The sequence below is a fragment of the Carassius auratus genome, chromosome 31 (assembly GCF_003368295.1).
Source record: "Carassius auratus strain Wakin chromosome 31, ASM336829v1, whole genome shotgun sequence".
Classification (NCBI taxonomy): domain Eukaryota; kingdom Metazoa; phylum Chordata; class Actinopteri; order Cypriniformes; family Cyprinidae; genus Carassius; species Carassius auratus.
The window spans coordinates 16,021,389-16,044,192 of NC_039273.1; the positions used below are offsets into that span (position 1 = coordinate 16,021,389).

General features: G+C 36.6%; 2 protein-coding genes and 1 long non-coding RNA gene across 5 annotated transcripts in view; 1 reads left to right on the forward strand and 2 right to left on the reverse strand.

Annotated features, from left to right (window-relative positions):
• The window catches only part of LOC113050653 (transforming growth factor beta receptor type 3-like), a 117,614-nt gene that overhangs the window by 75,839 nt on the left and 18,971 nt on the right, over window positions 1-22,804 (reverse strand). For both annotated transcript variants that reach the window (XM_026213851.1, XM_026213850.1), the window contains exon 3: window positions 5,179-5,366. In XM_026213851.1, the coding sequence (XP_026069636.1) occupies window positions 5,179-5,366 (188 nt within the window). The remainder of the gene's footprint in view (window positions 1-5,178; window positions 5,367-22,804) is intronic.
• LOC113050654 (uncharacterized) lies at window positions 10,104-13,899 on the forward strand. Of its 2 annotated transcripts, XM_026213852.1 has the most exons (11): window positions 10,104-10,264; window positions 10,503-10,628; window positions 10,769-11,001; window positions 11,103-11,379; window positions 11,507-11,684; window positions 11,800-11,876; window positions 11,971-12,151; window positions 12,441-12,689; window positions 12,805-12,976; window positions 13,059-13,207; window positions 13,340-13,899. In XM_026213852.1, the coding sequence occupies exons 2-11, from the start codon at window positions 10,593-10,595 to the stop codon at window positions 13,507-13,509; spliced, it is 1,722 nt and encodes a 573-aa protein (XP_026069637.1). In that variant the 5' UTR covers window positions 10,104-10,264; window positions 10,503-10,592; the 3' UTR covers window positions 13,510-13,899. The 2 variants fall into 2 exon arrangements, with proteins under 2 accessions (XP_026069637.1, XP_026069639.1); XM_026213854.1 differs by having other exon boundaries at window positions 10,224-10,628.
• On the reverse strand, window positions 13,525-14,993 carry LOC113050655 (uncharacterized). The gene is made up of 3 exons (XR_003276798.1): window positions 14,308-14,993; window positions 14,071-14,225; window positions 13,525-13,661 (listed from the first exon to the last, which is right to left on the reverse strand). It is a non-coding gene; the product is annotated as an uncharacterized LOC113050655 (long non-coding RNA).

Genomic DNA, 22,804 nt, shown 5'->3' on the forward strand with positions numbered 1-22,804 from the left:
ACTGGATTTTTTCGAACAGGTAAGCTACAAGTGATTTCAAAACATTTCAGCCGGTGTATACATGTCATTTATATATTATTTACCTGATATTAGATGCATTTGGTTTTGAGTCAAACGCTTCATTGTAGTACTACGGAGATATCTCTTCAGCTATTATACTACACATACACATACTATTATAATGAGAAGACTAAAGTTATACTAAAATGCTCTGAATTTTTTGAGTTTAGCTGCAGTGTTTCTGCACATTGTTTCATGAAGAACGCGTCCACAAAAGGAGTTCGCATTCAGAGCCCTGCAGATATGTTCATGTGCATTTGGGTCCTTTTTGCAAATAGCCTATAAGTCTTAATATTAATGTTGTGTTGTATTAATAATGAAGCATATTCTATATGAAATTATGAGTTGAATCCCATTGATCAAAAACTTGTTTTCAGTGTATACTACAGGAGCACTGAGCAGCATAGAGCGCCCTCTCGTGGCTGTAGACGCTAATGTTTTCTCTTGGTTCATTTCTCTTGGTTCATGTCAAATTAATTTTGATAAACAAGTCCAACCTGATTATAAGTCGCAGCCAAACTATGAAAAAAGTGTGACTTATAGTCCAGAAAATACGGTAATGAGAGCAATATTGTAAATATATATATATATATATATATATATATATATATATATATATATATATATATTGCTATGGTTTCGTCAACATTAAGTGTTAGTTATCTGTTCATCAAAACATAAAACATTATTTACCCCGTTTATATCTGCAAGGTTTTCATTACACATTTTCCCTGTGTGTTAACATCAGTAATTATGTGAGTCGAATGTCTGACTTGACTCTTGTTAATGTATTTTGCCCTGACCCAAACATATGATTCAACTATTAGTCGAATATCAGCAAGATTCAAAAATTCCGATTCGACTATGAAAATCCTTATTCGGGGACACCCCTACAGTGAACATTATAGCACACAGATAAAAATGAACATCAGAATTTGTGCAAGTGCGTTAACATCCTGGTCCTGCAGTTTCCAAATGTGCGTGTGAGATTATATTCTGATCTTTAGTCCCTTAGATAGTAAGGATCCCTAGGTCGGATGTGTGTACATCAACAGCTGTCATGATTCTTTTGTTCAGTGCATCCATAATCTTCCCTTTCTATCGTTGTGCAGACTATCTGGAGCTGTCTTTGAAATATCTGCTGTTTGGAATGCAGTGAAAGGAACAGTCTTATCTTCCTGTGTGTAGACAAAACCTCATATAAGGCTTAAGAGGTAGCTTAAAATCCACTCATATGCACAGTGCTATGAAGCGCAAACTTAAGTTTGCTGCACTTTTTAAAGGCAAAGTGTGTCATTTTTTGGATGTTAAAATACCTTCTCCAGTTTGTGCAGAAATAACTTTAAGTAAGCAATTTCTTTTATTTTTGCAATTCTGTGTGGTGCTATTAGTGGAGCCAAAATGACATTTCCAAAAGCTTATTACATATTTTAAGGGAACTACATGGAAACTTGTAATGTTATTTTGTTAGCATTTGTGCTTGGCAAGCTAACACCTTTTGCTTGGTATTATTCGTGTTATACATATTCTACTCTTTCTTTGACTATATTAAGAAAAATATGTATAATAAATTTGCATATGAAAAACTAACCAAGACATACTGTTGTCAGGACTCCAACAAGGGTCAAGAATGTGCTGAGAAAACATAGTCTTGGCCACTATTCAATTGTTAGCCAGATATGTGCAAATAGTAAAAAAAAAATCTGTTACCAAGATACTGATACAAACCCACAACAATGGCATCATAGGGAATTGAGCTCTTTAGCCATTTCCTAACAAAAACAAAAGGTCAATGGCATTATAGCATAGCAGAAAATGACATGTCTCATTTATCAATGCCAGAGCTCTGATTCGCTTTCAGCCATAGGCTGCTGGAATCCTGCTGGCTAGTTGAGACATGTTGACTTTCACACATCTCCAGCACATGGTTTCAGGCCATTGCAAAGTCCTGATGAGGCACATTTACTTTAGAGGACAGGATCCAAAAGCATGAACTGTGACTAATGGTGCTTGTGTAAAAAGTCATGTTATTAAATCCAAGACAGTTTCTTATGCTGACCAAGGCTTTATTTATTTGATCAAAACTGCAATATTGTGAAATATTACTATAATTTAAAATAACTGTTTTCTATTCAAAAATATAATATATTTCAAATATAAATTTATATAGCAATGCCTTTACCGTTGATTAAATTAATGCGTCCTTGCTGAACAAAAGTATTAATTCCTTTCAAATAACTTTTTTTTTAATTACATAATTGTTAAGCTACAATAAAGTGACTAGACTTAAGTGACTTTTCCATGCTATGAGTACGGAGCCCCGCACATGACACGCAGGAAAAAATATAAGGCTAAATTGTGTGCACGATTTACTAATTCGTTCCCTCATTGTACTTAAACGTGCACACGATTACTATAGCGTTCCCTCTATTTACTATTGCGTTCACTCGATTTATAAAATTGGCGCATGATTTACTAATTCGTCCAATCAATTTGCTAAATCGTGCACACGATTTAGCAAATCGAGCGAACGCAATAGTAAATCGAGGGAATGCATTAATAATCATGTGCACGTTTTAGTAAACTGAGGGAACGAATTAGTAAATCGTGCGCACTATTTATTTATTTTTTCTTGCATGTCATGTTCAGGGCTCCGTACTATGAGACCACCTAAACCGATTACAGAAAAATAAATAAATACAAAATAAACATAATTTTTAAACATTTCATTCAGGTGATAAACAGTAATGAGCCAGTCTAAGGACCTGATTTTGCTCCTCTTATTCTATTTTTAGTGGCTTAATTTGATGAATATTACAAATACAGTATGCATCACCACATGGAGTTCTTGAGATAAATATTAAAGTAGCTCACAATAAAATTACTGGCTAGTAGTTTTATGTTATTTCCTCTTCATTGCACTTGGTGCTTGGTGAGTCTTAATTTTAAACATTAAATACATAAAAGTAACAACTGAATGACTTCTTTGAGACACAAATTGAGCCTGTTGACTGGCTGGCTGATGAATGGAGTGAATTTTGCCTATAAAAGCATTTAAGTTTATCAAAGAAATCTTTTGTTTGCCAATGACTTTGGGATTGACAACTTGAAAACAAAAAAAGCTCTTTCTCTCTCTTTCTCTCTCTCTCTCTCTCTCTCTCTCTCTCTCGCCATGTTGCTTACACTTCTGAGATATGTCAGATAACATTCCTCAGGCTTTTGTTTCACATACTGAAGCCACCAACAACAATCTGATCTCTCTGGCACGGATGTTTACAGCACTCCGCTCCTGTGCTTTGGCCAGTACACTTTTCTTCTGCTTCCTGTCTGTCAGGGTGGAGGGAACAACAACTACTCACAGCGATCCTGATTACAATGCATGAAGGCACACAGTATGTGGTATGGATATGAGCGCCAGTCTAATGGAGCACCACAGAGTAAAATCTGAGAGGGCTTTGAACCCTGGCAGGGGTGAAGAAGAAAGCTTTTTGTTTGCCCGACCCAGTTGAGTGATACTTGCTCCCTGATGCAAAAAACACACGAGAGTGAAAGCAAGGCGGTTTAAAGCCATCATTGTCTGTGTCGGCAGGGACTGATATTGTATTTCAATAGAGCTGTGAGTCCAAGCCACACAGAGTTCAAAAAGGAGAAAGAGACTTTCTCGATCCGCGTGGCTGATAGTGCCCGACAACTGCGCCCATTTGCACTCTGTCTTTTTTCTTCTTTTGGCCCTTCTCACTCCATCTTTCGGACTCCCTTTTTGCTCACAAAAGCCCAGACAGAGGCTCCAAAACTTACCTCAACTTTCCTGAGGCCCAGTGATGTTTTTCTTGGGATATGTGAGGGCTGAAAACTTGAAGGCCAATCTTTTTCCAAGTACATATTTTCTTTCCATATTCACTGGTTACTAATGGGACTAGAATAAAGTACAACTTGGGTAAAAAAGGTTCATATCAGTATCTTATCTCATTATTTTCTGAAACCAGGGTGTGTTTTTGTGCATGTTCTTGAAGAAAAGACTAATTACAGAAATTATTATGCAACACAGATCTCATTGCAAACATCTAGAGTCTGCACAGCTCTCGGCCAAATAGACCTTCCAGAAATGTGTTTCTACAACATCCTGACCAACTAACAAGAGAACTAACAGCTCAACAACCCAGCCAACTCATCATCACCTCAGCCAAGTTAGAAATTAAAGTATGTTTAGACCCACTTCATCATTGCAAGTTAAACCCGCAAGAAACAGCTCTGCCAAGCAGCCATTTATACAACTCTTCGTTTCCAGGTTTTAGTGGCTTGATGTTTCACAACAGTGAAATTGCTATTTGAACAATCTAAAATAGTGCACAGACGGGGTTCACAGCACCCTTTTTGTCTGACAACATTTCTGCTGGTCTGTGTTTAAGGCTGCATGGAAATACTGAACAAATTAAAGCGACAAATTAAAGACTATTTAAAATTCTTGTTTCCAAACAAATACAAATTATACTGTAACTACATTCAATCTGGTAAAGAGAACCAAATCTTGTTTGACTATAAAGGTGACAGTCTAAAAAATAAGAGGTCATTTTTAAAGCTTTGAAATCACTGAAATATACATTATGAATTTAGCAAATTTAGGTAAAAAACAAAAAGAGATTCACTTTTTTTTCCACTAAATATTAACCAGCACAACCATTTCCAACATTGATTACAATTAAATAGTTTCTTGTTCCCTAAATAAGCATATTATAATGATTTAAGAAGGATCATGTGACACTGAAGACTGGAGCCTGCCTTGCCATCACAGGAACAACTGTATTACTGTTTTACTGTATTATTCCTTAAATAAATGAATACTAAAACTTATCTTTAGAATTATGTTTTGGAGCTTCTCTGATATAAATTTTTATTTACTTTGCAAAACAGCAGCATGAAAGCATGAAAACATCTGAGGTCAAGCTAGTATTCTTGATTATGCATAAACTTCATGTTCCAATGCTTAATTATGACACAACTTGACATGACTGAGATGAGCTACTGGATGCATTTAATTAACAAGCCTTTGCAGTGCACATAAGGAGCCTTTGCTGTATTTGAGGTGCTGGTAAAGGTCTAGTAGTGAAGGAATCTCACCTGTGCTGGTTTCTCTCTGTCTCCTTGTGCATTGCCTCTTCGTAGGTTGATGATGTGCACCTCCTGAGGGAGGCTGACGGTTCCTCGGCTAGCGCAGCCTGATAGGGCGGTAAAACTCTTTAACATGGCCTGAACTGGGTGACCCACCCCAACTGGCAAAAGTTCACAAGGGCTCCGAGACAATGGACCTGCAAATAATACAAAACATGAATAAACACACATTCTGCCTCATTAATCTGCATCAAGATTTTTACAAAGAACACTTCAAATTCATGCCACAAGTATATAAGAGCTCAAAGCATCCCATTTGACCACTATTTATACTATTTATACTATTTAAACTCCTTTCTAATCATCCTTCTACTTGCCCGCTTGATCCTATTCTATCTCATCTCCTTCAAGTCATTTCTCCTGCAGTTGTACCTGCACTCACTCACATCATTAACACATCCCTGCACATTGGTGTTTTCCCCTCATCATTTAGACAGGCTCGTATAACTCCACTACTTAGAAACTCAACATTAACCCATCTCTTTTAGAGAACTATAGACCAGTTTCCCTTCTTCGTTTCATTGCTAAAACACTTGAATGAGCTGTGTTCAACCAAGTCTCTGCATTTCTCACACAGAACAACCTCCTTGACAGCAACCAATCTGGCTTCAGAAGTGGACATTCAACTGAGACTGATTTGCTCTCAGTTGTTGAAGCCATAAGACCTGCAGAAGCGGAATCAAAATCTTCACTACTTATCCTGCTTGATCTGTCCAATGCTTTTGACACCGTTAACCACCAGATCCCCCTATCAACCCTACTGGCAAAGGTCATTTCAGGAACCACTCTTCAGTGGTTTGAGTCTTACCTATCAAATGTACAATGTACAAACTTTTTCTATTCTATCTGTATTCTTTTTATTTATTATATTATTTAAAAGCCCTTGTAAGTCACTTTGGATTGGATAAAAGCGTCGGCTAAATGAATAAATGAATAAATGTATATATATATATATATATATATATATATATATATATATATATATATATATATATATAATAGATTTAATTCATGTTCCCGTTGTTTAATCTGTTTATCTGTTTTATCACATTAGATTTAAATTTTTCTATTGTTTTGTACTAAATCAAATAAACGCAGCTTTGATGAACACTAGAGAGTTGATTATTGCATAATCATAAAATTACATAAATATGTATTGGTAGCAATAGTAGTAATTCCAAAAAAATAATAATAATAATTAAAAGCTATATTATTGAATTTCTGGAGTATTACAATTATTGTTGGTTATGAGAAAAAAAGTTTACAGTATACCACAAAGTACTGTAAGCTTTATACTATAATATACTTTCTACTCATTAACAAGACTCCTACCCATCTGTCCTCTTCAGTAGCCTCTACAGTCTCTATAATCTTCTCTCTCTTTCCCTAAATGGGAAGATTTATCCTCTTAATCACTTTCAGAAAGCAAAAAGGCTTCACACGTTAGTGCCCTCCTATGTCAGAGACTCCTTTAATTGGTCCACATTCGAGGAGGTCAGCGGGGCTGTTACCACAGAAACAAGCAGTGATATGTTTGTACCGTTGAATCGAAACAGGCACACGCTCTGAGCCATGACCTTGAAACACAACACAGAAAGAGATCATGGAATAATGAGGAGAAAAACACAAGTGCTGTGTGAAGATAACAGCACCTAATGATACTGTTCAGCCACTTGTGATGAATGTTAAACATGACCCTCTTGGCACTTACAGTGAAATGATGGCCCATAGGCTCAAGGTGCAGTTCAAAACTTGTCTGGTCTAATTGAATGCAGGTCATTAGATCCAGATTCATGTTTAGGTTGTGCTTTAATAAGATGAGCACCTTCCAGCTGAAGGTCAACTTTAAACACAGACATGCCAAATGGCAGCAAGATCACAGGGAAAGTTGAATGAAGAATGCTCTCTCGAGCTCAGAGGTAATCAGCAACCAAATCTAGTAGATGAAGGGCCCATGAGGGGTGAGTGTGTGCGTGTGTGTGTGGTGCTGAACTTGCAGACTGAGGTCCCTACAGCTATGCTTATGTCTCTCCTGCAAAGAGAAACCAAATGACCATCAGCTGGTACAGATGAGCAGACTCAGACAGTAAAGCCAGGGTGTCTCCAATGAGTCTCAAAGAAAAAAAGATACGGTGGGGAAACTATTCATTCCATTTATTTTAAACTGTCACATAAAAACTATTCTGATAATTGAGTAATAAAAAAATAATGTTATCTAATTATCTACTCATCCTACACTCTAAAAAATCCGGGGTTATTTTTTTAACCCAAATGCTGGTTTGAGCCTTTTGGGTAATTTTTTGGGTTATTTTTTCAGTGTTTGGGTAGTTTTGCAAACGTAACAACCCAGTGTTTGGGTTGTTTTGCAGCTCCTGGGTCAAATGTAACAAACCAATGTTTGGGTAGTTTTTGTATTACTCAGATCCTGGGTCAGACTTAACCCAGCAGTTGAGTTATTTATCGTGGGGATTTGCTTCTCTTCTGAAGAGAGCAGTTCTTAGCACCATCGAATTGACGAATTTGTCGGTAAAATACAGGTTTGTATACATTTTATTTAATCTATAAAATCATTACTATGCTGAATATCGTTGAATTTTATGCAGAGCAACATACAGGCACGCGGTATGAATCACCTTTTACAAGTCGCCGTCTTTTTGCGTGATGAAAAAACCTGATGCTTTGCGTGAAATAAATGATTTAATTCATAAAGATACAGAATACAGATATTCCCTCAGAGCTGTTTACTGTTTGCTTTGGGCAGGTTATAAAGGCAATTGCAGTATATTTCGGCTATGAATGAAACGCAGGAGGGCGGCCTCAGCCTTGAGCAGTTCCCCGCCGAACATGACTCTAACTCGGGCAGAGAACCAGCGCGACGCAGCGTAGTTACGGTGAAACAGAACAACAGACACTGGTTAATAACACGCAAATTACTTCTGTTTAACGTTAATTTTTTGTTTTATTGTTTGTTAAACGAGTTTAAATACGGGCAATATGTATAGCCTATTAAAAACTATATAAACAATGCTGTAAATGCTAATTAAAGGAAAATAAAGGAAGTTAACATACAAACCAGTGGTTGTGTGGATTATTTTAGAAAAGTTTAGATGATTTAAATTAATCTGTAAACATTATTTAATATATTAAGTAAAAAATAAGATAATAATACAGTAAAAATTAAAAAAATTGTATCTGGGTTAAATCAACCCCTTATGCTGGGTTAAATAAACAACCTAATTTTCTGTCCTATATTTACCCAGCCCTTGGGTTAATAACTACCACTGTTTTTTAGAGTGTATTAATTGGAATATGTTGATCCAACCAAAAAGAGAGAGCAAATTATTATTACTAATGAAGTAATTTTAGCAAACTCAAACATTCATTTTGTCATTAATCACTTACCCCCATGTTGTTCCAAACCCATAAAAGCTTTGTTCATCTTTGGAACACAGTTTAAGATATTTTGGATGAAAAGAGCCTACACTCTTTTGTGTTAGCCACGCTGCACGGATGCACTGTTTTTGTTCAAATAAGGGCATAAATACACATAGATAACGTTTCCTCGTGGAGTTGCTGACACAGAAGAGCGTATGCTGTCTGAGTTCAGCAGATATTCTCCAAAATGGATGCAGAGAGACAGGGGAGACGAATTGTTGTACAAAGTCGATATTTTTGTTTTCTTCACATATAAAAAGTACTCTCGTCGCTTCATAACGTTACGGTTGAACAACTGATGGCAGATGGACTATTCTGATGATGTCTTTCATGCTTTTCAGGACCTTGACAGATTAAGTCACTTAGCAGTCTATGGGACAGTCACAAGCCTCCCGGTTTTCATCCAAAATATCTTATATTGTGTTCCAAAGACGAAATTACCTTTACGGGTTTTGAATATCACGGGGGAAGTGATTAATGACAAAATTTTAATTTTGGGGTGGAGTAGCCCTTTAAAATCATACTTTAATTTTCATATATTATTCAAGTACTTATTCATTAAATCACACAGGTTTTTTGTAATTAATTGTGACCTTCAAATTTGTAATCGTGATATTTTTAAATCTCCAAATTAACACAGAAAAAAACAAAGGCAGTATTAATGAAGACTAATGTCAATACTGATGCCTTTATTAAATGGATTTTTGGTTTCAATTTCTAAGGATCACATAAATAATTATACCCATGATTAAAAGTCAGGTCTAAATTATTAGATATTTTATTTATCATTTATTAAAATACTGCAAACAATAGTCACATAAACTTAAATAAAATAAAATAAATATAAAAAAACACTTTTATTTATTTGCTGATAATTCTGTTGCATCTGCCTCTAAATAAAGTTCATTTTTCCCTACTTTAAAGTTTATTTTGCTCATTAAATTTCACTTTAAATATAAAATTATCATACATATTAGCATGCTACATGTGGCTCTTGCATGTCACATTTATAAAGGGCTTTAAAGGGCACCTATTATGCAAAATTCCCTTTTACATGGTGTTTGACCATACATGTGTGTTGGCAGTGTGTGAGCAAAACCACCCTAGCATGATAAAAATCCACCTAGTGTTTTTTTTACAATCTCAATAATTCATGAGCACTGTCTCAAAACGCCCTGTTCTAAGACTGCTCTCACTGTGACGTAGAATTGAGCTAAGCCCCACCGACGTGGTTTGATTGACAATCTGGTTTTGGCATAGAGCCCGCCCTCCGTGATCTGTACACCATCCTCCATTGTTTCAACGACAGCCGGTAATGTCTCCTAAGAAACATAAGTGTTCTGTTGTGGGATGTAATAATGAACATAGTAGTTTTCACTTACTTCCGACATCAGAGCCACTGAAAACGCAGTGGATGGATTTTATTTATGAAGGAAAGGCGCCACTCAAAATTCCAAAATACGTTTATGTTTGCGCGAATCATTTTTTGACTGACTGTTTTGAGAACGAGGGTCAATTCAAAGCAGGTCTTGCTTCAAAGTTAATCCTCAAGTCTGGATCGTTGCCTACTGTTCGCGATGCAACGTCACCTTCAGAAGAAGTAAGTGTATTTCATGTTTTTTTTAGAAAATAGTCATTTCAGTCGATGTCAGCCAGTTCAATAACAAATGCGTCTAAAGTTGTTGTCGTCGTCGTAGAAAATCTGACTGTGTATATAATGTAAACCTTGTTTGTAAAGTGTGTATCCACACGTATATAATTTTTTAAAGATATTGTATTAAAAACCGTGTATGTTTTCTGTAAAGACAAGACATCAAAATTGCTATGTTTATACAAAGGCCAGCACATCGACACGAAGCTGTAGAACGAGGGATATTGGCGTGCAGACAGAAACATCAAAGCTATGCAGTGTTGGTACACAACTGTCAATGAGGACGCTTCAAACACACCACAGGAGTGTCTGTATGTTTATGTTTATAACTATATTTATATTATATAGTATACAATATAATATTATATAATTGTAATAGCTAATTGTATTTTTATATGCACATTTCGAAATTCATTTTCTGTAAAGTTGCTTTAAAACAATGTATTGTGAAAAGTCCAGACAGAGACAACATTGTCAAGTTTTGATGTTAGCACAAAATTAGTTTCTCATACAGCTGTTGCGTCTTCCACGCCCCTCAAGACTTCATCAAAAAGACCTTGTCTGGACCTTGAGGAAGATGAAGATATCCTGCAGGAATGCTCTTCAATACTAACATCACAAGAGACTGATGTCACATTTAATCCTGCAGAGGCAGACACATCAATAACAGAGCCAAAAGACTTGTCGTAAGTTTATATTATATTTTAGAATAATGTTTGTTTTAATTATAGCATATCTAATTTTTCTGTAGTGCTTATGTAAATTAATGTTTTTTTTTTTTTTTCAGAGCTCAAGAATCCAGCCCTATTCAAAACATTTGTAAATATATTGTCTATAAGACCTGCATCATGGAACTGTTTGATGTGTGCCCGGTATGTCATAGAAGCTGTCATATAAGATCACAAAGGATTGGAACATTTCTACGTGTTGAACAACTCTGCCACCATTGTCAGTTCTCACGGAAATGGAACAGTCAGCCGATTTTGGGCAGTACTCCAGCTGGAAACCTTCACCTTTCTGCTGCTGTGTATCTCAGTGGTGCTTCATTTTTCACAATTGAAAAGGTATTTGTAAATGAAATAATCAATAGCTTTGCAGTTACATGAGACTAAAAATGTGTAATGTAAAAAAAAAATATGTTTATTCATTTATTAATTTACTGCTTACCAACTCTTCTCTATGTGTTGTCAGATATTTGCAGCTATGAAGTTACATCTTTTCAAGTACGACACCTTTCGTCGTCATGCACGAATGTGCATTGAGCCTGCTATTGTTTACAAATGGAGAAACTGGCAGGATGAGATGCTACAGCTGTTGGCTCAAAGGGAAAAGGTCATTGTTGGAGGAGATATGAGGGCTGACTCACCAGGTACATTGTGGGACACATTTACATTGTTTTTTTATAAAGAAAAAAATATATAGAATTTTATCTTATAGACAGGGCACATTGTGTATTAAGAGATTATGTATTTTTGTTTTTGAAGGGCACTCTGCCAAATATGGCAGTTACACAATGATGGACCTGGAGACAAACACCGTTGTTGATGTACAACTCGTCCAGGTAAATGAGCAGAAACCTTTGATTCAATGTCCTGGAAAACTTGAATATTTTATTTTAAACGCAAAAAAATAATTATATTTTAATCAATTTTCAGAGTAATGAAGTGGGAGGAAGTTACCACATGGAAAAGGAAGGTTTGAAGAGAGGTCTTGACTTTTTGGATGCTCATGGAGTGACTCTGGACTGCATTGTGACTGACCGACATCCGCAAATACAAAAATTCCTCAGGGAACGCAATGTCAACCAATTCTATGATGTCTGGCACATAGAGAAAGGTAAATAACCTTACTACCATCATATCATTTTCTAAATTTTTACAGACTAATAATTGCGCTGAAACTGTTTTAGCGGATCATTATGTGTTAGCGGATTATTTATATATATACTGTGTGTGTGTGTGTGTATATATATATATATATATATATATATATATATATATATATATATATATATATATATATATATATATATATATATATAAAACACCACCATTACATTATATGTAATGACACATTGCTCTACTTATTGTGTGTTGTCATGTTTGTATTTAATTGAAATCTCCAGGAATTTCAAAGCAGCTGGAAAAAGTGTGCAAGCTAAAGGGTTGTGAGAAAATACGTAAATGGTTGCATAGTATAAAAAACCACATCTATTGGACTGATGCATCATCAAGCAGTGGACCTGAAAGAGTGGCTAAATGGATGTCTATGCTAAACCACATGCAAAATAAGCACACACATGAAGACAGCAATTTTCCAGCATGTCTACATGGAACAAGGAGAAGTCGAGACACAAAAAAGTGGCTAGCTGCTGGTATGTAGGCTAAAGAAGCAATAGTTACTTTTAAAAAATGTATACAGATCATATAGCTTGCCTTTTTTTATTTAAAATTACATATCATACTATAGTAACACTTCCAATAATTTAGGAACACTGCCATATCTCAAGTTGGAGAAAGTTCTCTCCAACAAGAGAATTGTGAAGGATGTTGCCAAGCTAAGTCCACACTATCAGACTTCTTCTATCGAGGTTTTCCACAGTGTAATACTACGGTTTACACCAAAAAATGTGGTTTTTCTATTTCTGGGAATGTTGTGCAGGTAATGTTATTGTTGTAAAAATAAATTTACTTTTACATACACTGTAGACATTAAATGTTGAAAATGTATTTATTGCTTACAGACTATACCTGGCTGCACTACATTACAATGAGAATGCCGGGCGTCCTCAAGCCACGACAGCAGCTGGTCGACCGGTGTTCAAAGTGACCTTTCCAAAGGCCAAGAAGGGAGAATACCGGGTCAGAGAAGTAAAGACACAAGCAACATTCAGTATGTATAAAATGAGTTTACTTAACAAATTTACTACAAATGTACATATCTTTTTTGCATAATTTCTTACAAGCTATTAGAAAACTCAATATTTGACTAATTTAAAATAAAATAAAATGTTATATTGCACAGAATATGTGGATGACCTGCTGGACCTCATATTTGATAAAGTCTTTGTGGATCCTGCACCATATGTGGATGATGTTTTGAGGATACCAATACCACCAGCATTGTGCGCAGAGTATGACCGGCCAGAGAAGGAGGAGGCCATCTCTAGTAGGGTATCTCGGTTTAATCAATAGGTGGTCGAAAACCTACATAACTACCCTGGGCATCAGGAAACTCTCTTCGAATCCTCAGGACCACACAGGATGGAATCACAACTCGAACTTTTCGTCCAAGGAAACCCCAGCACCAGCTCACAAAACTCCGATAAGCTAAAAATCTGTAACGACTAAGGCACACACACACATAGCCACGTTCTCAAAACAGGGTTCAAGGATTTTTCTGTGTTTTTTTTTCTTTCAAATATCTATCATTTGTTGTCTGGAGTTGAAATATTTGATATTTAATTGATCATGGTTCAATTTTTTTTGGAGGAATGTCCTTTTATTAAAATTATTTAATTTCTAAACTTATTTGTACAGTTCAGTGTCTTTATACATAATGTAAATAAAAAAATGTATATGCAAGTTGTTGTGAAATTATTTAAAGCTATAATATGTTTTGTTTTCACTATAATTTCCTTATAACCCGGGAAAATATTAGACTAAAAATTAATTCATCAAAAATTCATAAAAACATTTGTAATATTTAGAAGAAATTGACATTTTTTCTTAAATGTGCTAATCATTAACACTCACTGTTGTACTCCACGAAGTCGCAGGGGACCATAGTCAGCCCTGTAAATGTTAAAAGCGTTTTGTAACGAAAACACATTTAAACAAACTGGATCCATTCCGGGATGGTCTACCATACATGATGGAGTGACTTCAAGTTGTTGCATCCGTCTTGTAACCTTTGATACAACAAATAGCGTATGACAGTTTTATGTAACTTATTATTTTTTGCAACAATTACAAATGTAAATAAATTAATACCTGTTCTATCTCCCTGCAGCATATATTTTCTGGTTCTGTAGCCATCTTCTCACATTTTCCACATAAACACCTGTACGACAAGTAATGTCAACATGACGCAATCGTTCCCTCGCATAAATATAATTTCGTTTGTACTTGGCAAACGTTATCACAGTATTTGTGTTTGTAGTTTAAAAAAATTGCGCGAACGTTATCACAGTGCGTGTTGCACATCCATAATTGCAAAGGGGACGCGATTAAAATATAAGTACATAAATGTATCAAACAACCATTCAGAGACGTCCTGCTCCATTCTCATTTGTGTTTCTTCTGCCGGAGTCTCTTCATCATCTGGGTCTGATTCTGGTTCAAACATATACGGCTGAATGCCATACAAAACAGCGGGTCTCCCACTCTCAGCCATTCTGCTTCTACCGATACCGATCGCTCATTGTAATAGGTGTGCCAGTTACGCCCTCATCCAAAGGCAGGGCGGGGATATGCAGCTCATTTATATTTAAGGTGGTACACACCAAAACAGCTCTTTTTAAAACAGGCCCCAAAAATGACATTTTCAAATGGTTATAATAAATTAACTGTGGGGTATTTTGTGCTGAAACTTCACAAATACATTCTGGGGACACCCAAGACCATTATTATATCTTGTAAAAAGGGGCATAATAGGTGCCCTTTAACATATATAATTTAATGTTATAAATAAATAATTGCACACGTGCAACTAATCTTGCCCCAACACACAAATTACCCTGACGGACACTTCCCAAGAGGCCACTGGAGTTTTTCATCATATCAGTAAATGTGTCTGACACACTGTACGTCACAAACCCTGACCCTGACCCTTCCTGAATATATACCGTAGTCAACAGTGCTTAGAGGTGTCTGACTGATTGTCAAATGCAAGGATACTTTTGACAAATGGCAGCTTTAATGCTCACATTCCTCAGCCGCTCTGAGTGACACGTGTAAACGCACAAACTCTTTTCCTCAGGATGTGATCTCCCGTGAAAAAGCTTTTCCTGCAGGTCTCTCTTTCTCTCTCTGTCCAAAGAGACACTCATCACTCACATTTCAGCTCCAACATGACAACCACACTGCGATAGTGATCAGAAAAAAAAACATCTGGAAGCTTTTATAGCGTGTGTGTGCATGTTTGTGTGTGTGTGTGTGTGTGTGTGTGTGTGACAGAGAGAGAGATTCCTTTTCAGTGTTCAGAAATTGACACATGTATGTATTCAGGTAAACAGAGTGTTATGTAAAGGCATAGAACAAAAAAAGGTACACCTGCTCACTCATCTTCATATAAAATGTATCTTTTAAACTATTTTAATATTTCACAGTATTACTTATTTACTTCTTGATCAAATAAATGCAGCCTTAGTGAGCATTCAGGGCTCGGACGACCTCTGAATTTCTGTTTATTTCTTTCTGCAGTCTCTATCGGGCTCACATAACCCTTGACGTCAACTTGTTGCGCAAGCACACTGCACTTTGATGTGCTTTAATAGGAACAGCCATTTTGAGATCAAGAATGTTCGGTTTTAAAATCACAGATAAAGAGGTTAACAGCCACATGTGTGGCTTCAGTACTCCGTCCTCCTCCACTGCCTCCTCTTCCTCCCAGCGGAACGGAGTTTGTTGCCTGTCTAACCAACGGCATCACGCCTCCATCCCTCACCAATGTCTGAGATCACTCATACTCACTTTTTCCTTCACAGAGTGAACAGAGGAATAACAAGCACCAGCCAGCCAAAATCTGGAAGACGGCCAAAAGATTACAGCTCTTATTGGGCAGCCATGTTGTTTCTTTATTTAACTGCTTAGGGGAAAGGACTCACAGGACGAAGTGCTTCAGAGAAGAAAATACGGATGATTTGGAGAAGAATAGAGGGAAGCCAGACATTTGTTGTATGATTTTCCAACAATAATGGAAATGAAATCAGAGGCCATAAACAAAAGTGTATTCCCATACTGAGAAGAAGGATGTTTTGAAACCATGTGACATACCATTATAAATCCCATGAGAAAATCTGAATCTGCATGCTTTCAATACATCTGATATTAATAATGTATATTTTAATATGTATATTTATTTTTAAAACTGAATTGATGAGATAAGAATTATGCTTTCAAAGTATCTGGAATTTATTATTTTAATTTTTTTGAAGGACTATAAAACATAATATATTTATATTATGTTTTATAGTATATTTATGACAGCTCAAAACCTATTCTCGTCAGTAAAAAAGGGGAAGGGGAAGTCGTGGCCTAATGGTTAGAGAGCCGGACTCCCAATCGAAAGGTTGTGAGTTCTAGTCTCGGGCCGGACGGAATTGTGGGTGGGGGGAGTGCATGTACAGTTCTCTCTCCACCTTCAATACCATGACTTAGGTGCCCTTGAGCAAGGCATCGAACCCCCAACTGCTCCCCGGGCGCCGCAGCATAAATGGCTGCCCACTGCTCCGGGTGTGTGCTCACAGTGTATGTGTGTGTGTTCACTGCTCTGTGTGTGTGCATTTCGGATGGGTTAAATGCAAAGCACAAATTCTGAGTATGGGTCACCATACTTGGCTGAATGTCACTTCACTTTTAAAAACGCTCCTGTGATTAGAAGTACATCTCCAGCACGTGCGTTCAGATCAGGATTGCCTGCCAGGTTTTCAAAACAAATCCTGCCTACTTGCTTCTCAAAACTAGTCCAATCACGTTAGCAGGAGGGCCGCGTGCACTTAGCTGCTGTCGAATCACAACACAGGAACCGCTGGCACAATCAAAACTCGTTACGTATTTCTGAAGGAGGGACTTCATAGAACAAGTCTTCAGCCCGTTTTTATGACAGTGAAAACAGCGGTATACAGATAGGTGAACTGTGTGAAAAATACTGTGTTTTTTTACACGCGAAACATGAACACATGTTATATTGCACACTGTAAACACAATCAAAGCTTCAAAAAGGCATGCAAAACGGGACCTTTAATAATTATACTTTCCATTATAATGGACACTTATTTGTCAATGACCCAATGACAGCCAAACTTTCACACCATGTCCTCACAAATAACCTTTTATAGCTCCAGAGCAACTGTGTAGTGTAAACACAAACTGTGCTGGGAAAAAAGCGATTGTAACAATCTGCCAGAGCCTGTGTTGCCTTGCAAAGACAAATGTGTTACTGACGCCCACATGCACCTGTTTCATTGATGCTGAGTGACAAACCCACACCACATCTGTAACTGGGTCTACACCACACATTTCTGACAACACACACACAGCTCCCAGCCGTTTACAGTAAATTCACTTCTATCTCCACCATTATCTCGCTTACTTGCAAAAATACTGCTTTTGCATCTCTGTACAGAGAAACCACACACACATCCTGTCACAAATTCTCAGGTGGGGAAACACAAACAAAGTCCGAAGTCACAGCTGCCAATTTAATGACCTGGATGCCAGGTTATGTGCAAAACTGTCCTCCTATACTGTTCTGATCATATGAAACAATACAGCAGAAAATAGAGATGATAGCACAGTAGTGTGTGTGTGTGTGTGTGTGTGTGTACAAAAGTAAGAGAATGAGAGTGTGTATCCACACATGCACGTGTGTGCCACTTCATTGAGCTCATGTAGTGAGAAGCATCGACGCGTGACTTTCCAGTGCTTTACATACGACCACGTGTGTGACCTTTCATTCTGTAAAACACAGAAACTATTCAGAGAAAGATGTGAAAGGAAGAACCCCTGCGCCTGATGTGGCTCAAAAACATCGAAGAACTTTAAAGGAATGGTTGACTACAAAATGAAAGCTCCATCACTGTTGTTTCAAACTTACTTTCTTTTCTTCCAAAAATAGAAAGTTTGAAGATCGTGCTGGTTGCTCTTTTCCATACAATTACAATGAATGAGAACTGGATATTTCAGGCTATACAAAGGAGTAAAAGCACCATTAAAGGGTCATAAAAGTAGTAGATGTGACTTTCGCACCATTTAAGTCTTCTGAAGTCTTTGTGTGATGACTAAATCACCTTTTAAAGAGACAGCTTGTCTAAAAATGAATTAAAGAAGGATGTATTGAAGAATGTCAGTTTGATCAACTGTTTATTTTACTAGGCTCCAATGAATGATTTTCTACACAAACTGAACATTGTTACTTCACTCACATGTCTAGGAGAGCAATGCAGGATGCAGATAATATAGCATAAAGTAGACAGACCACCTTCATGGTTATTTTATGGCATTTTGTATAATTTTTGAAACTTAAAAGCCTCAGAACCCATTCATTTTAATTTGGTGGAAAAAAGCAACCAGCACAGTCTTCAAAACTTCTCCTTTTTCTTTTCACAGAAGAACACTCACACTGGTTCGGGATGGTATGAGGGAAAGCAGATGAGGGTTAAGTATTGCTTTAACAGAATGTGGAGTGGGATTCTGGCATTTCCCTTTCACTTCATTTATAATACGCCACAGTTTGCTTTTATGTCCACAGCTCTTCTGAGAACTATTTCTGCTTTGACGCAGATTAAATCTTCAGGGTAAAATAACAGAGGGTTATCTCAAACCGCAGATACTCAAAACAGTGTTTGAGCATGGTAATTGATTCAGAAAGAACAGCAGAAGTAGTTTATCAGAGAATTTAGTGAATTTAGAGAGTGAGTGAAACATGGCGAAGAGTCATAAGAGGCCTAGCGACCATTGAGAGGCAGGAAATGCTCTTGTAGAAATTCAAAATAAGAACATTTCTGGCATTGAGAGTACTCAAATTACTTCTAAAACGCTCACTTAAACTGAAACTTCTAGGAATAACACTTGATTCCAAGACACTTTTGGTAACAGGCCAAGGTCCTGGAGTAGGGCACAGGAAGTGATGTTAATCCCTCATTGCCGTAAAACTAAATCTTATACAGCATTTCCAAATGGAATCAAACAAACTCTCTTATTTACCGAACACAAAAACATCACTGTTTTTGATTATCATTGCTCCGGATTGTAAGAGTCAAGAAAAAACAACAACCCTATATAGACTTTCAAACATTATGCACTCATCATTTAAAACGATGTATATCTGCATATCTTGCAAGACATATTGTATTACTAATCATGTTATTACTATGTAACAACTATGTAATAACTATGTAAAAACTTACCTCTGAAAGAGTCAGCTATACCAGATAAATTCAAGCCCCACCCTACATTTTTTCTTATTGAATATTGTGTCTCACTTCAAACACATCAAATTATAGTAAAACGGTTTGTGAGTGCCAGTTCATGTTGACATTAAATGCATCATCTATTTTTCAGACACACCTTGGACAAAAACAATTTTCATGCTGTGTTATGGTTAGGGCTGTGCGATATCGACAAAAAAAAACCCAATCGCGATTTCTTTGTTCAATTTTGCGATTTAAATTTTAATCACAATTTTGACACACACAAATATGCTTTACAGTCAAATCACGTTTTATGACGATTCCGATTAATCGCACAGCCCTAGTTATGTTGGAACCTAAAACCTGATCATGTGCAGCAAAACATTAAAGTTTTTAATTAAACTAAACCACAGTAAGTCAAGGCTCATGACGGTAAATGGGAATAGAGGTGGATGTAGGCTCACAAATTCAGAATCGTAGACTCAATCTACATAAACCATAAGGAAACAAATCTTTGTTCCCATTTTGAATAAGGGATTATGTCCAATCCTCCAAACCTTCTGCCTCTTTCCTGGTCTATGAAATTCCCAGGCCCTGTGAAGCTACATCAAGCTATTTTAATGAACACAATATTCTCCTTACTAGTATTGCTATCTGAAATTGCTAGACCTGCACTGCTTATCATACTGTAACTATAACTCCCAATCCAGCCCAGAAGCCACAAATACAGGAAGCCAATGCACTCTTTCACAGGGAATAGAGGGAGTTCAGTTCATCTGTCTGTGGATGAAAAATGGTTTCACAAAATACCACAGATGAGCAACATGTAGGTGAAGAGAGGAGGAGAGATGGATGGATGAAGGACGGGAAAGGCAGTGGGAGGTAATTCTGCATAATCTTAGTAGAAGTAATAAACTTTAACATCAGTGTGATGCATGTATCAAACACCAAAAGAATCTCCTTTAACATTAATTTGCCCGAAATGCGATATGCGCTACCTGGTCTTACAGCAAAAACGTACCTGACTGCACTTTTTTCGCAAGATGCAAAATACGTACAAATAAGTACTGTACATATCCCTGCAGTTTCCAAAAGAAATTAACACTAGAGGCATTAAAACTCAGACACCTTTTATTCTTTCGCATATTTACTTGAAGAATATTATGTAATGAATTCAAAACTACTGAGATTTGAAAACTGATGCTTTTGAATGTTAGCATCACACATATCCAGCTTCATATCTATGGGTTTTCATAGACTGTAGGTTTGTTCGGTAGCTCAGGGAGTGCAGATACGTACTTATATATAATTTATATAATAAATTATTGATTGATTTGTTTTTGTTTTTTGTTAGTTTTTTTTTTACATCCTGCCCATGCAACGTTGTCCATTGAAACAATAGTTATATGAATGAAAACAAATATAGTGAAAGTAGGATATGCTATCCATTATATGCAAAAAGGGTAAAAATCTAATTTAATTCAACTATTGTAACATTACAACCCAAAAACTTTTGCATTTGATTTTTGATTACCTCATTAATGCATACTGCTATCTGCTATCAAAAAATTGTCTATTATTCAGATGCAATGGTTTCAAACTACTGTATATTAATATAAACTACATTGCCTCATACCATATCTCTTATAAAGAATATGTATCCATATACCACCCAGCCTACCTAGTCACATCAAAAAAGCTAAATAGCTCTCTAGACTTTGAAAAAAGCAAGATATTGGGCTCATGATGGAGAGAACAGGAGCAGAAGGCTAAACTAAGCTTGAGTAACACTTTGTTTTATGTCCAGATATGCTACCAGGTATATTTTTGCGTGTGGATGAAGTGCTTTAAATCAGTGTGTGGGCAAAAAGTAAAAAAAAGTTCAGGGACAACTGTGGCATTGAACAGGGTTTCAGATGTTCAAGTGTGAATCGATGGGGACACATCTTTCATTTTTCAGGCAGGAGGAGAGTGAGGGGAAGAGGCAACTCCAGGGTCAAAGCACAATTCATGACCGCAGTTAATAGTCTAGAGAGACAGCAGAGCTCACAAAGATTTGGTAAGAGCTCTTTTTTTCCCCTCTATCCCGGTCTCATTTTGTTTCTCTTTCTCTCACTGGTACTATCAAGTTAGATATAAATCAATGTTCTTTGAAGTAAAGGAGGACATGGCCATTTCCCAAAGGAAAGGAGAAGAAAAGAAGAGGGGAGAGGAAGACTCTCAACAAACAGGTCGACAACTGCTCCATACAGACCTGCATGTGTGTGCATGACTGAGTTTAATGTCCACCTTCACTGCTGAAACGCATGTAAAGAAATAGGAAAGTGTATGCATAGTCATATATCAAATGCACACGAAAAAAGAGATGGAAGAGCAGCTTAGCCAACACATAAAAACAAGAGTACAACCAATATGCATCTAACTCACTCAAGGCAATTTGGAACAATTTTACATTTTGGTGAATTGCATTTACTTTAGTCATCTAGCAGACACTTATCCAAAGCGACCAACAAATGAGGAAAATGAAAGCAATCAAAATCAACAAGAGAGCAATGAATGATATGCAAGTACTATAACAAGTTTCAGTTGGCTTAACAAAATACACATAGCAAATCAAATACAAAATACTGCACTAGGCCACCAAGATCAGTTCAGAAGGAAATGACAGACACACAATCTCTATGCACACTTGAATAGCCATTGTTTTCACAAGTCACTTCATTAAAATCATCAAAATCAACAGTTTTCAAAATCAACAGTGGTTTTCAGTTATATACTTGTACAGCTTGTTCCCTGTAGCGCCTCTTACCTCTTACAGCACTACTCGTTGACTCTTTAACAAAGAGGTACATAAAGGGGAACACTTTTTCATTAGTTTTTAGCAGATACATACTAAGTTTTTTTTTTTGCTTTTAATCAGTAAACTCAGTCTTAAAGTCTTTCTTTGAGGTCCTCGGATATACTCAAGAACTCATTTGAATGCCCAAGGAATTCCTGGAAAGAATACATTTCTTAATGAAGATTTCTTATAAGTACATTCTGGTTAGATATTGTCTGTACTGAAACCCACTGTCTTGTACCGAAACCCATTGCCAATATGGCACCTGTACCTTTATGACCGGGCCGAAGCACACCTAGGAAAATCAGACCATGTGAGGATTGCATGAATGCAGCAGTTACACTTGCACTAAAGGAAAAGATATGTGAATTAGAAATGGATTATAAATATACTTGCTTATTATGAAAATACCATAGATCATCATTAAAGCCTTTATATTAGTGTTGTCAAAAAAGTACAGATGTCAGTACTGAAATTGTAAAAATCAGTCTATAAGCAGATCACTAATAAATTTGTT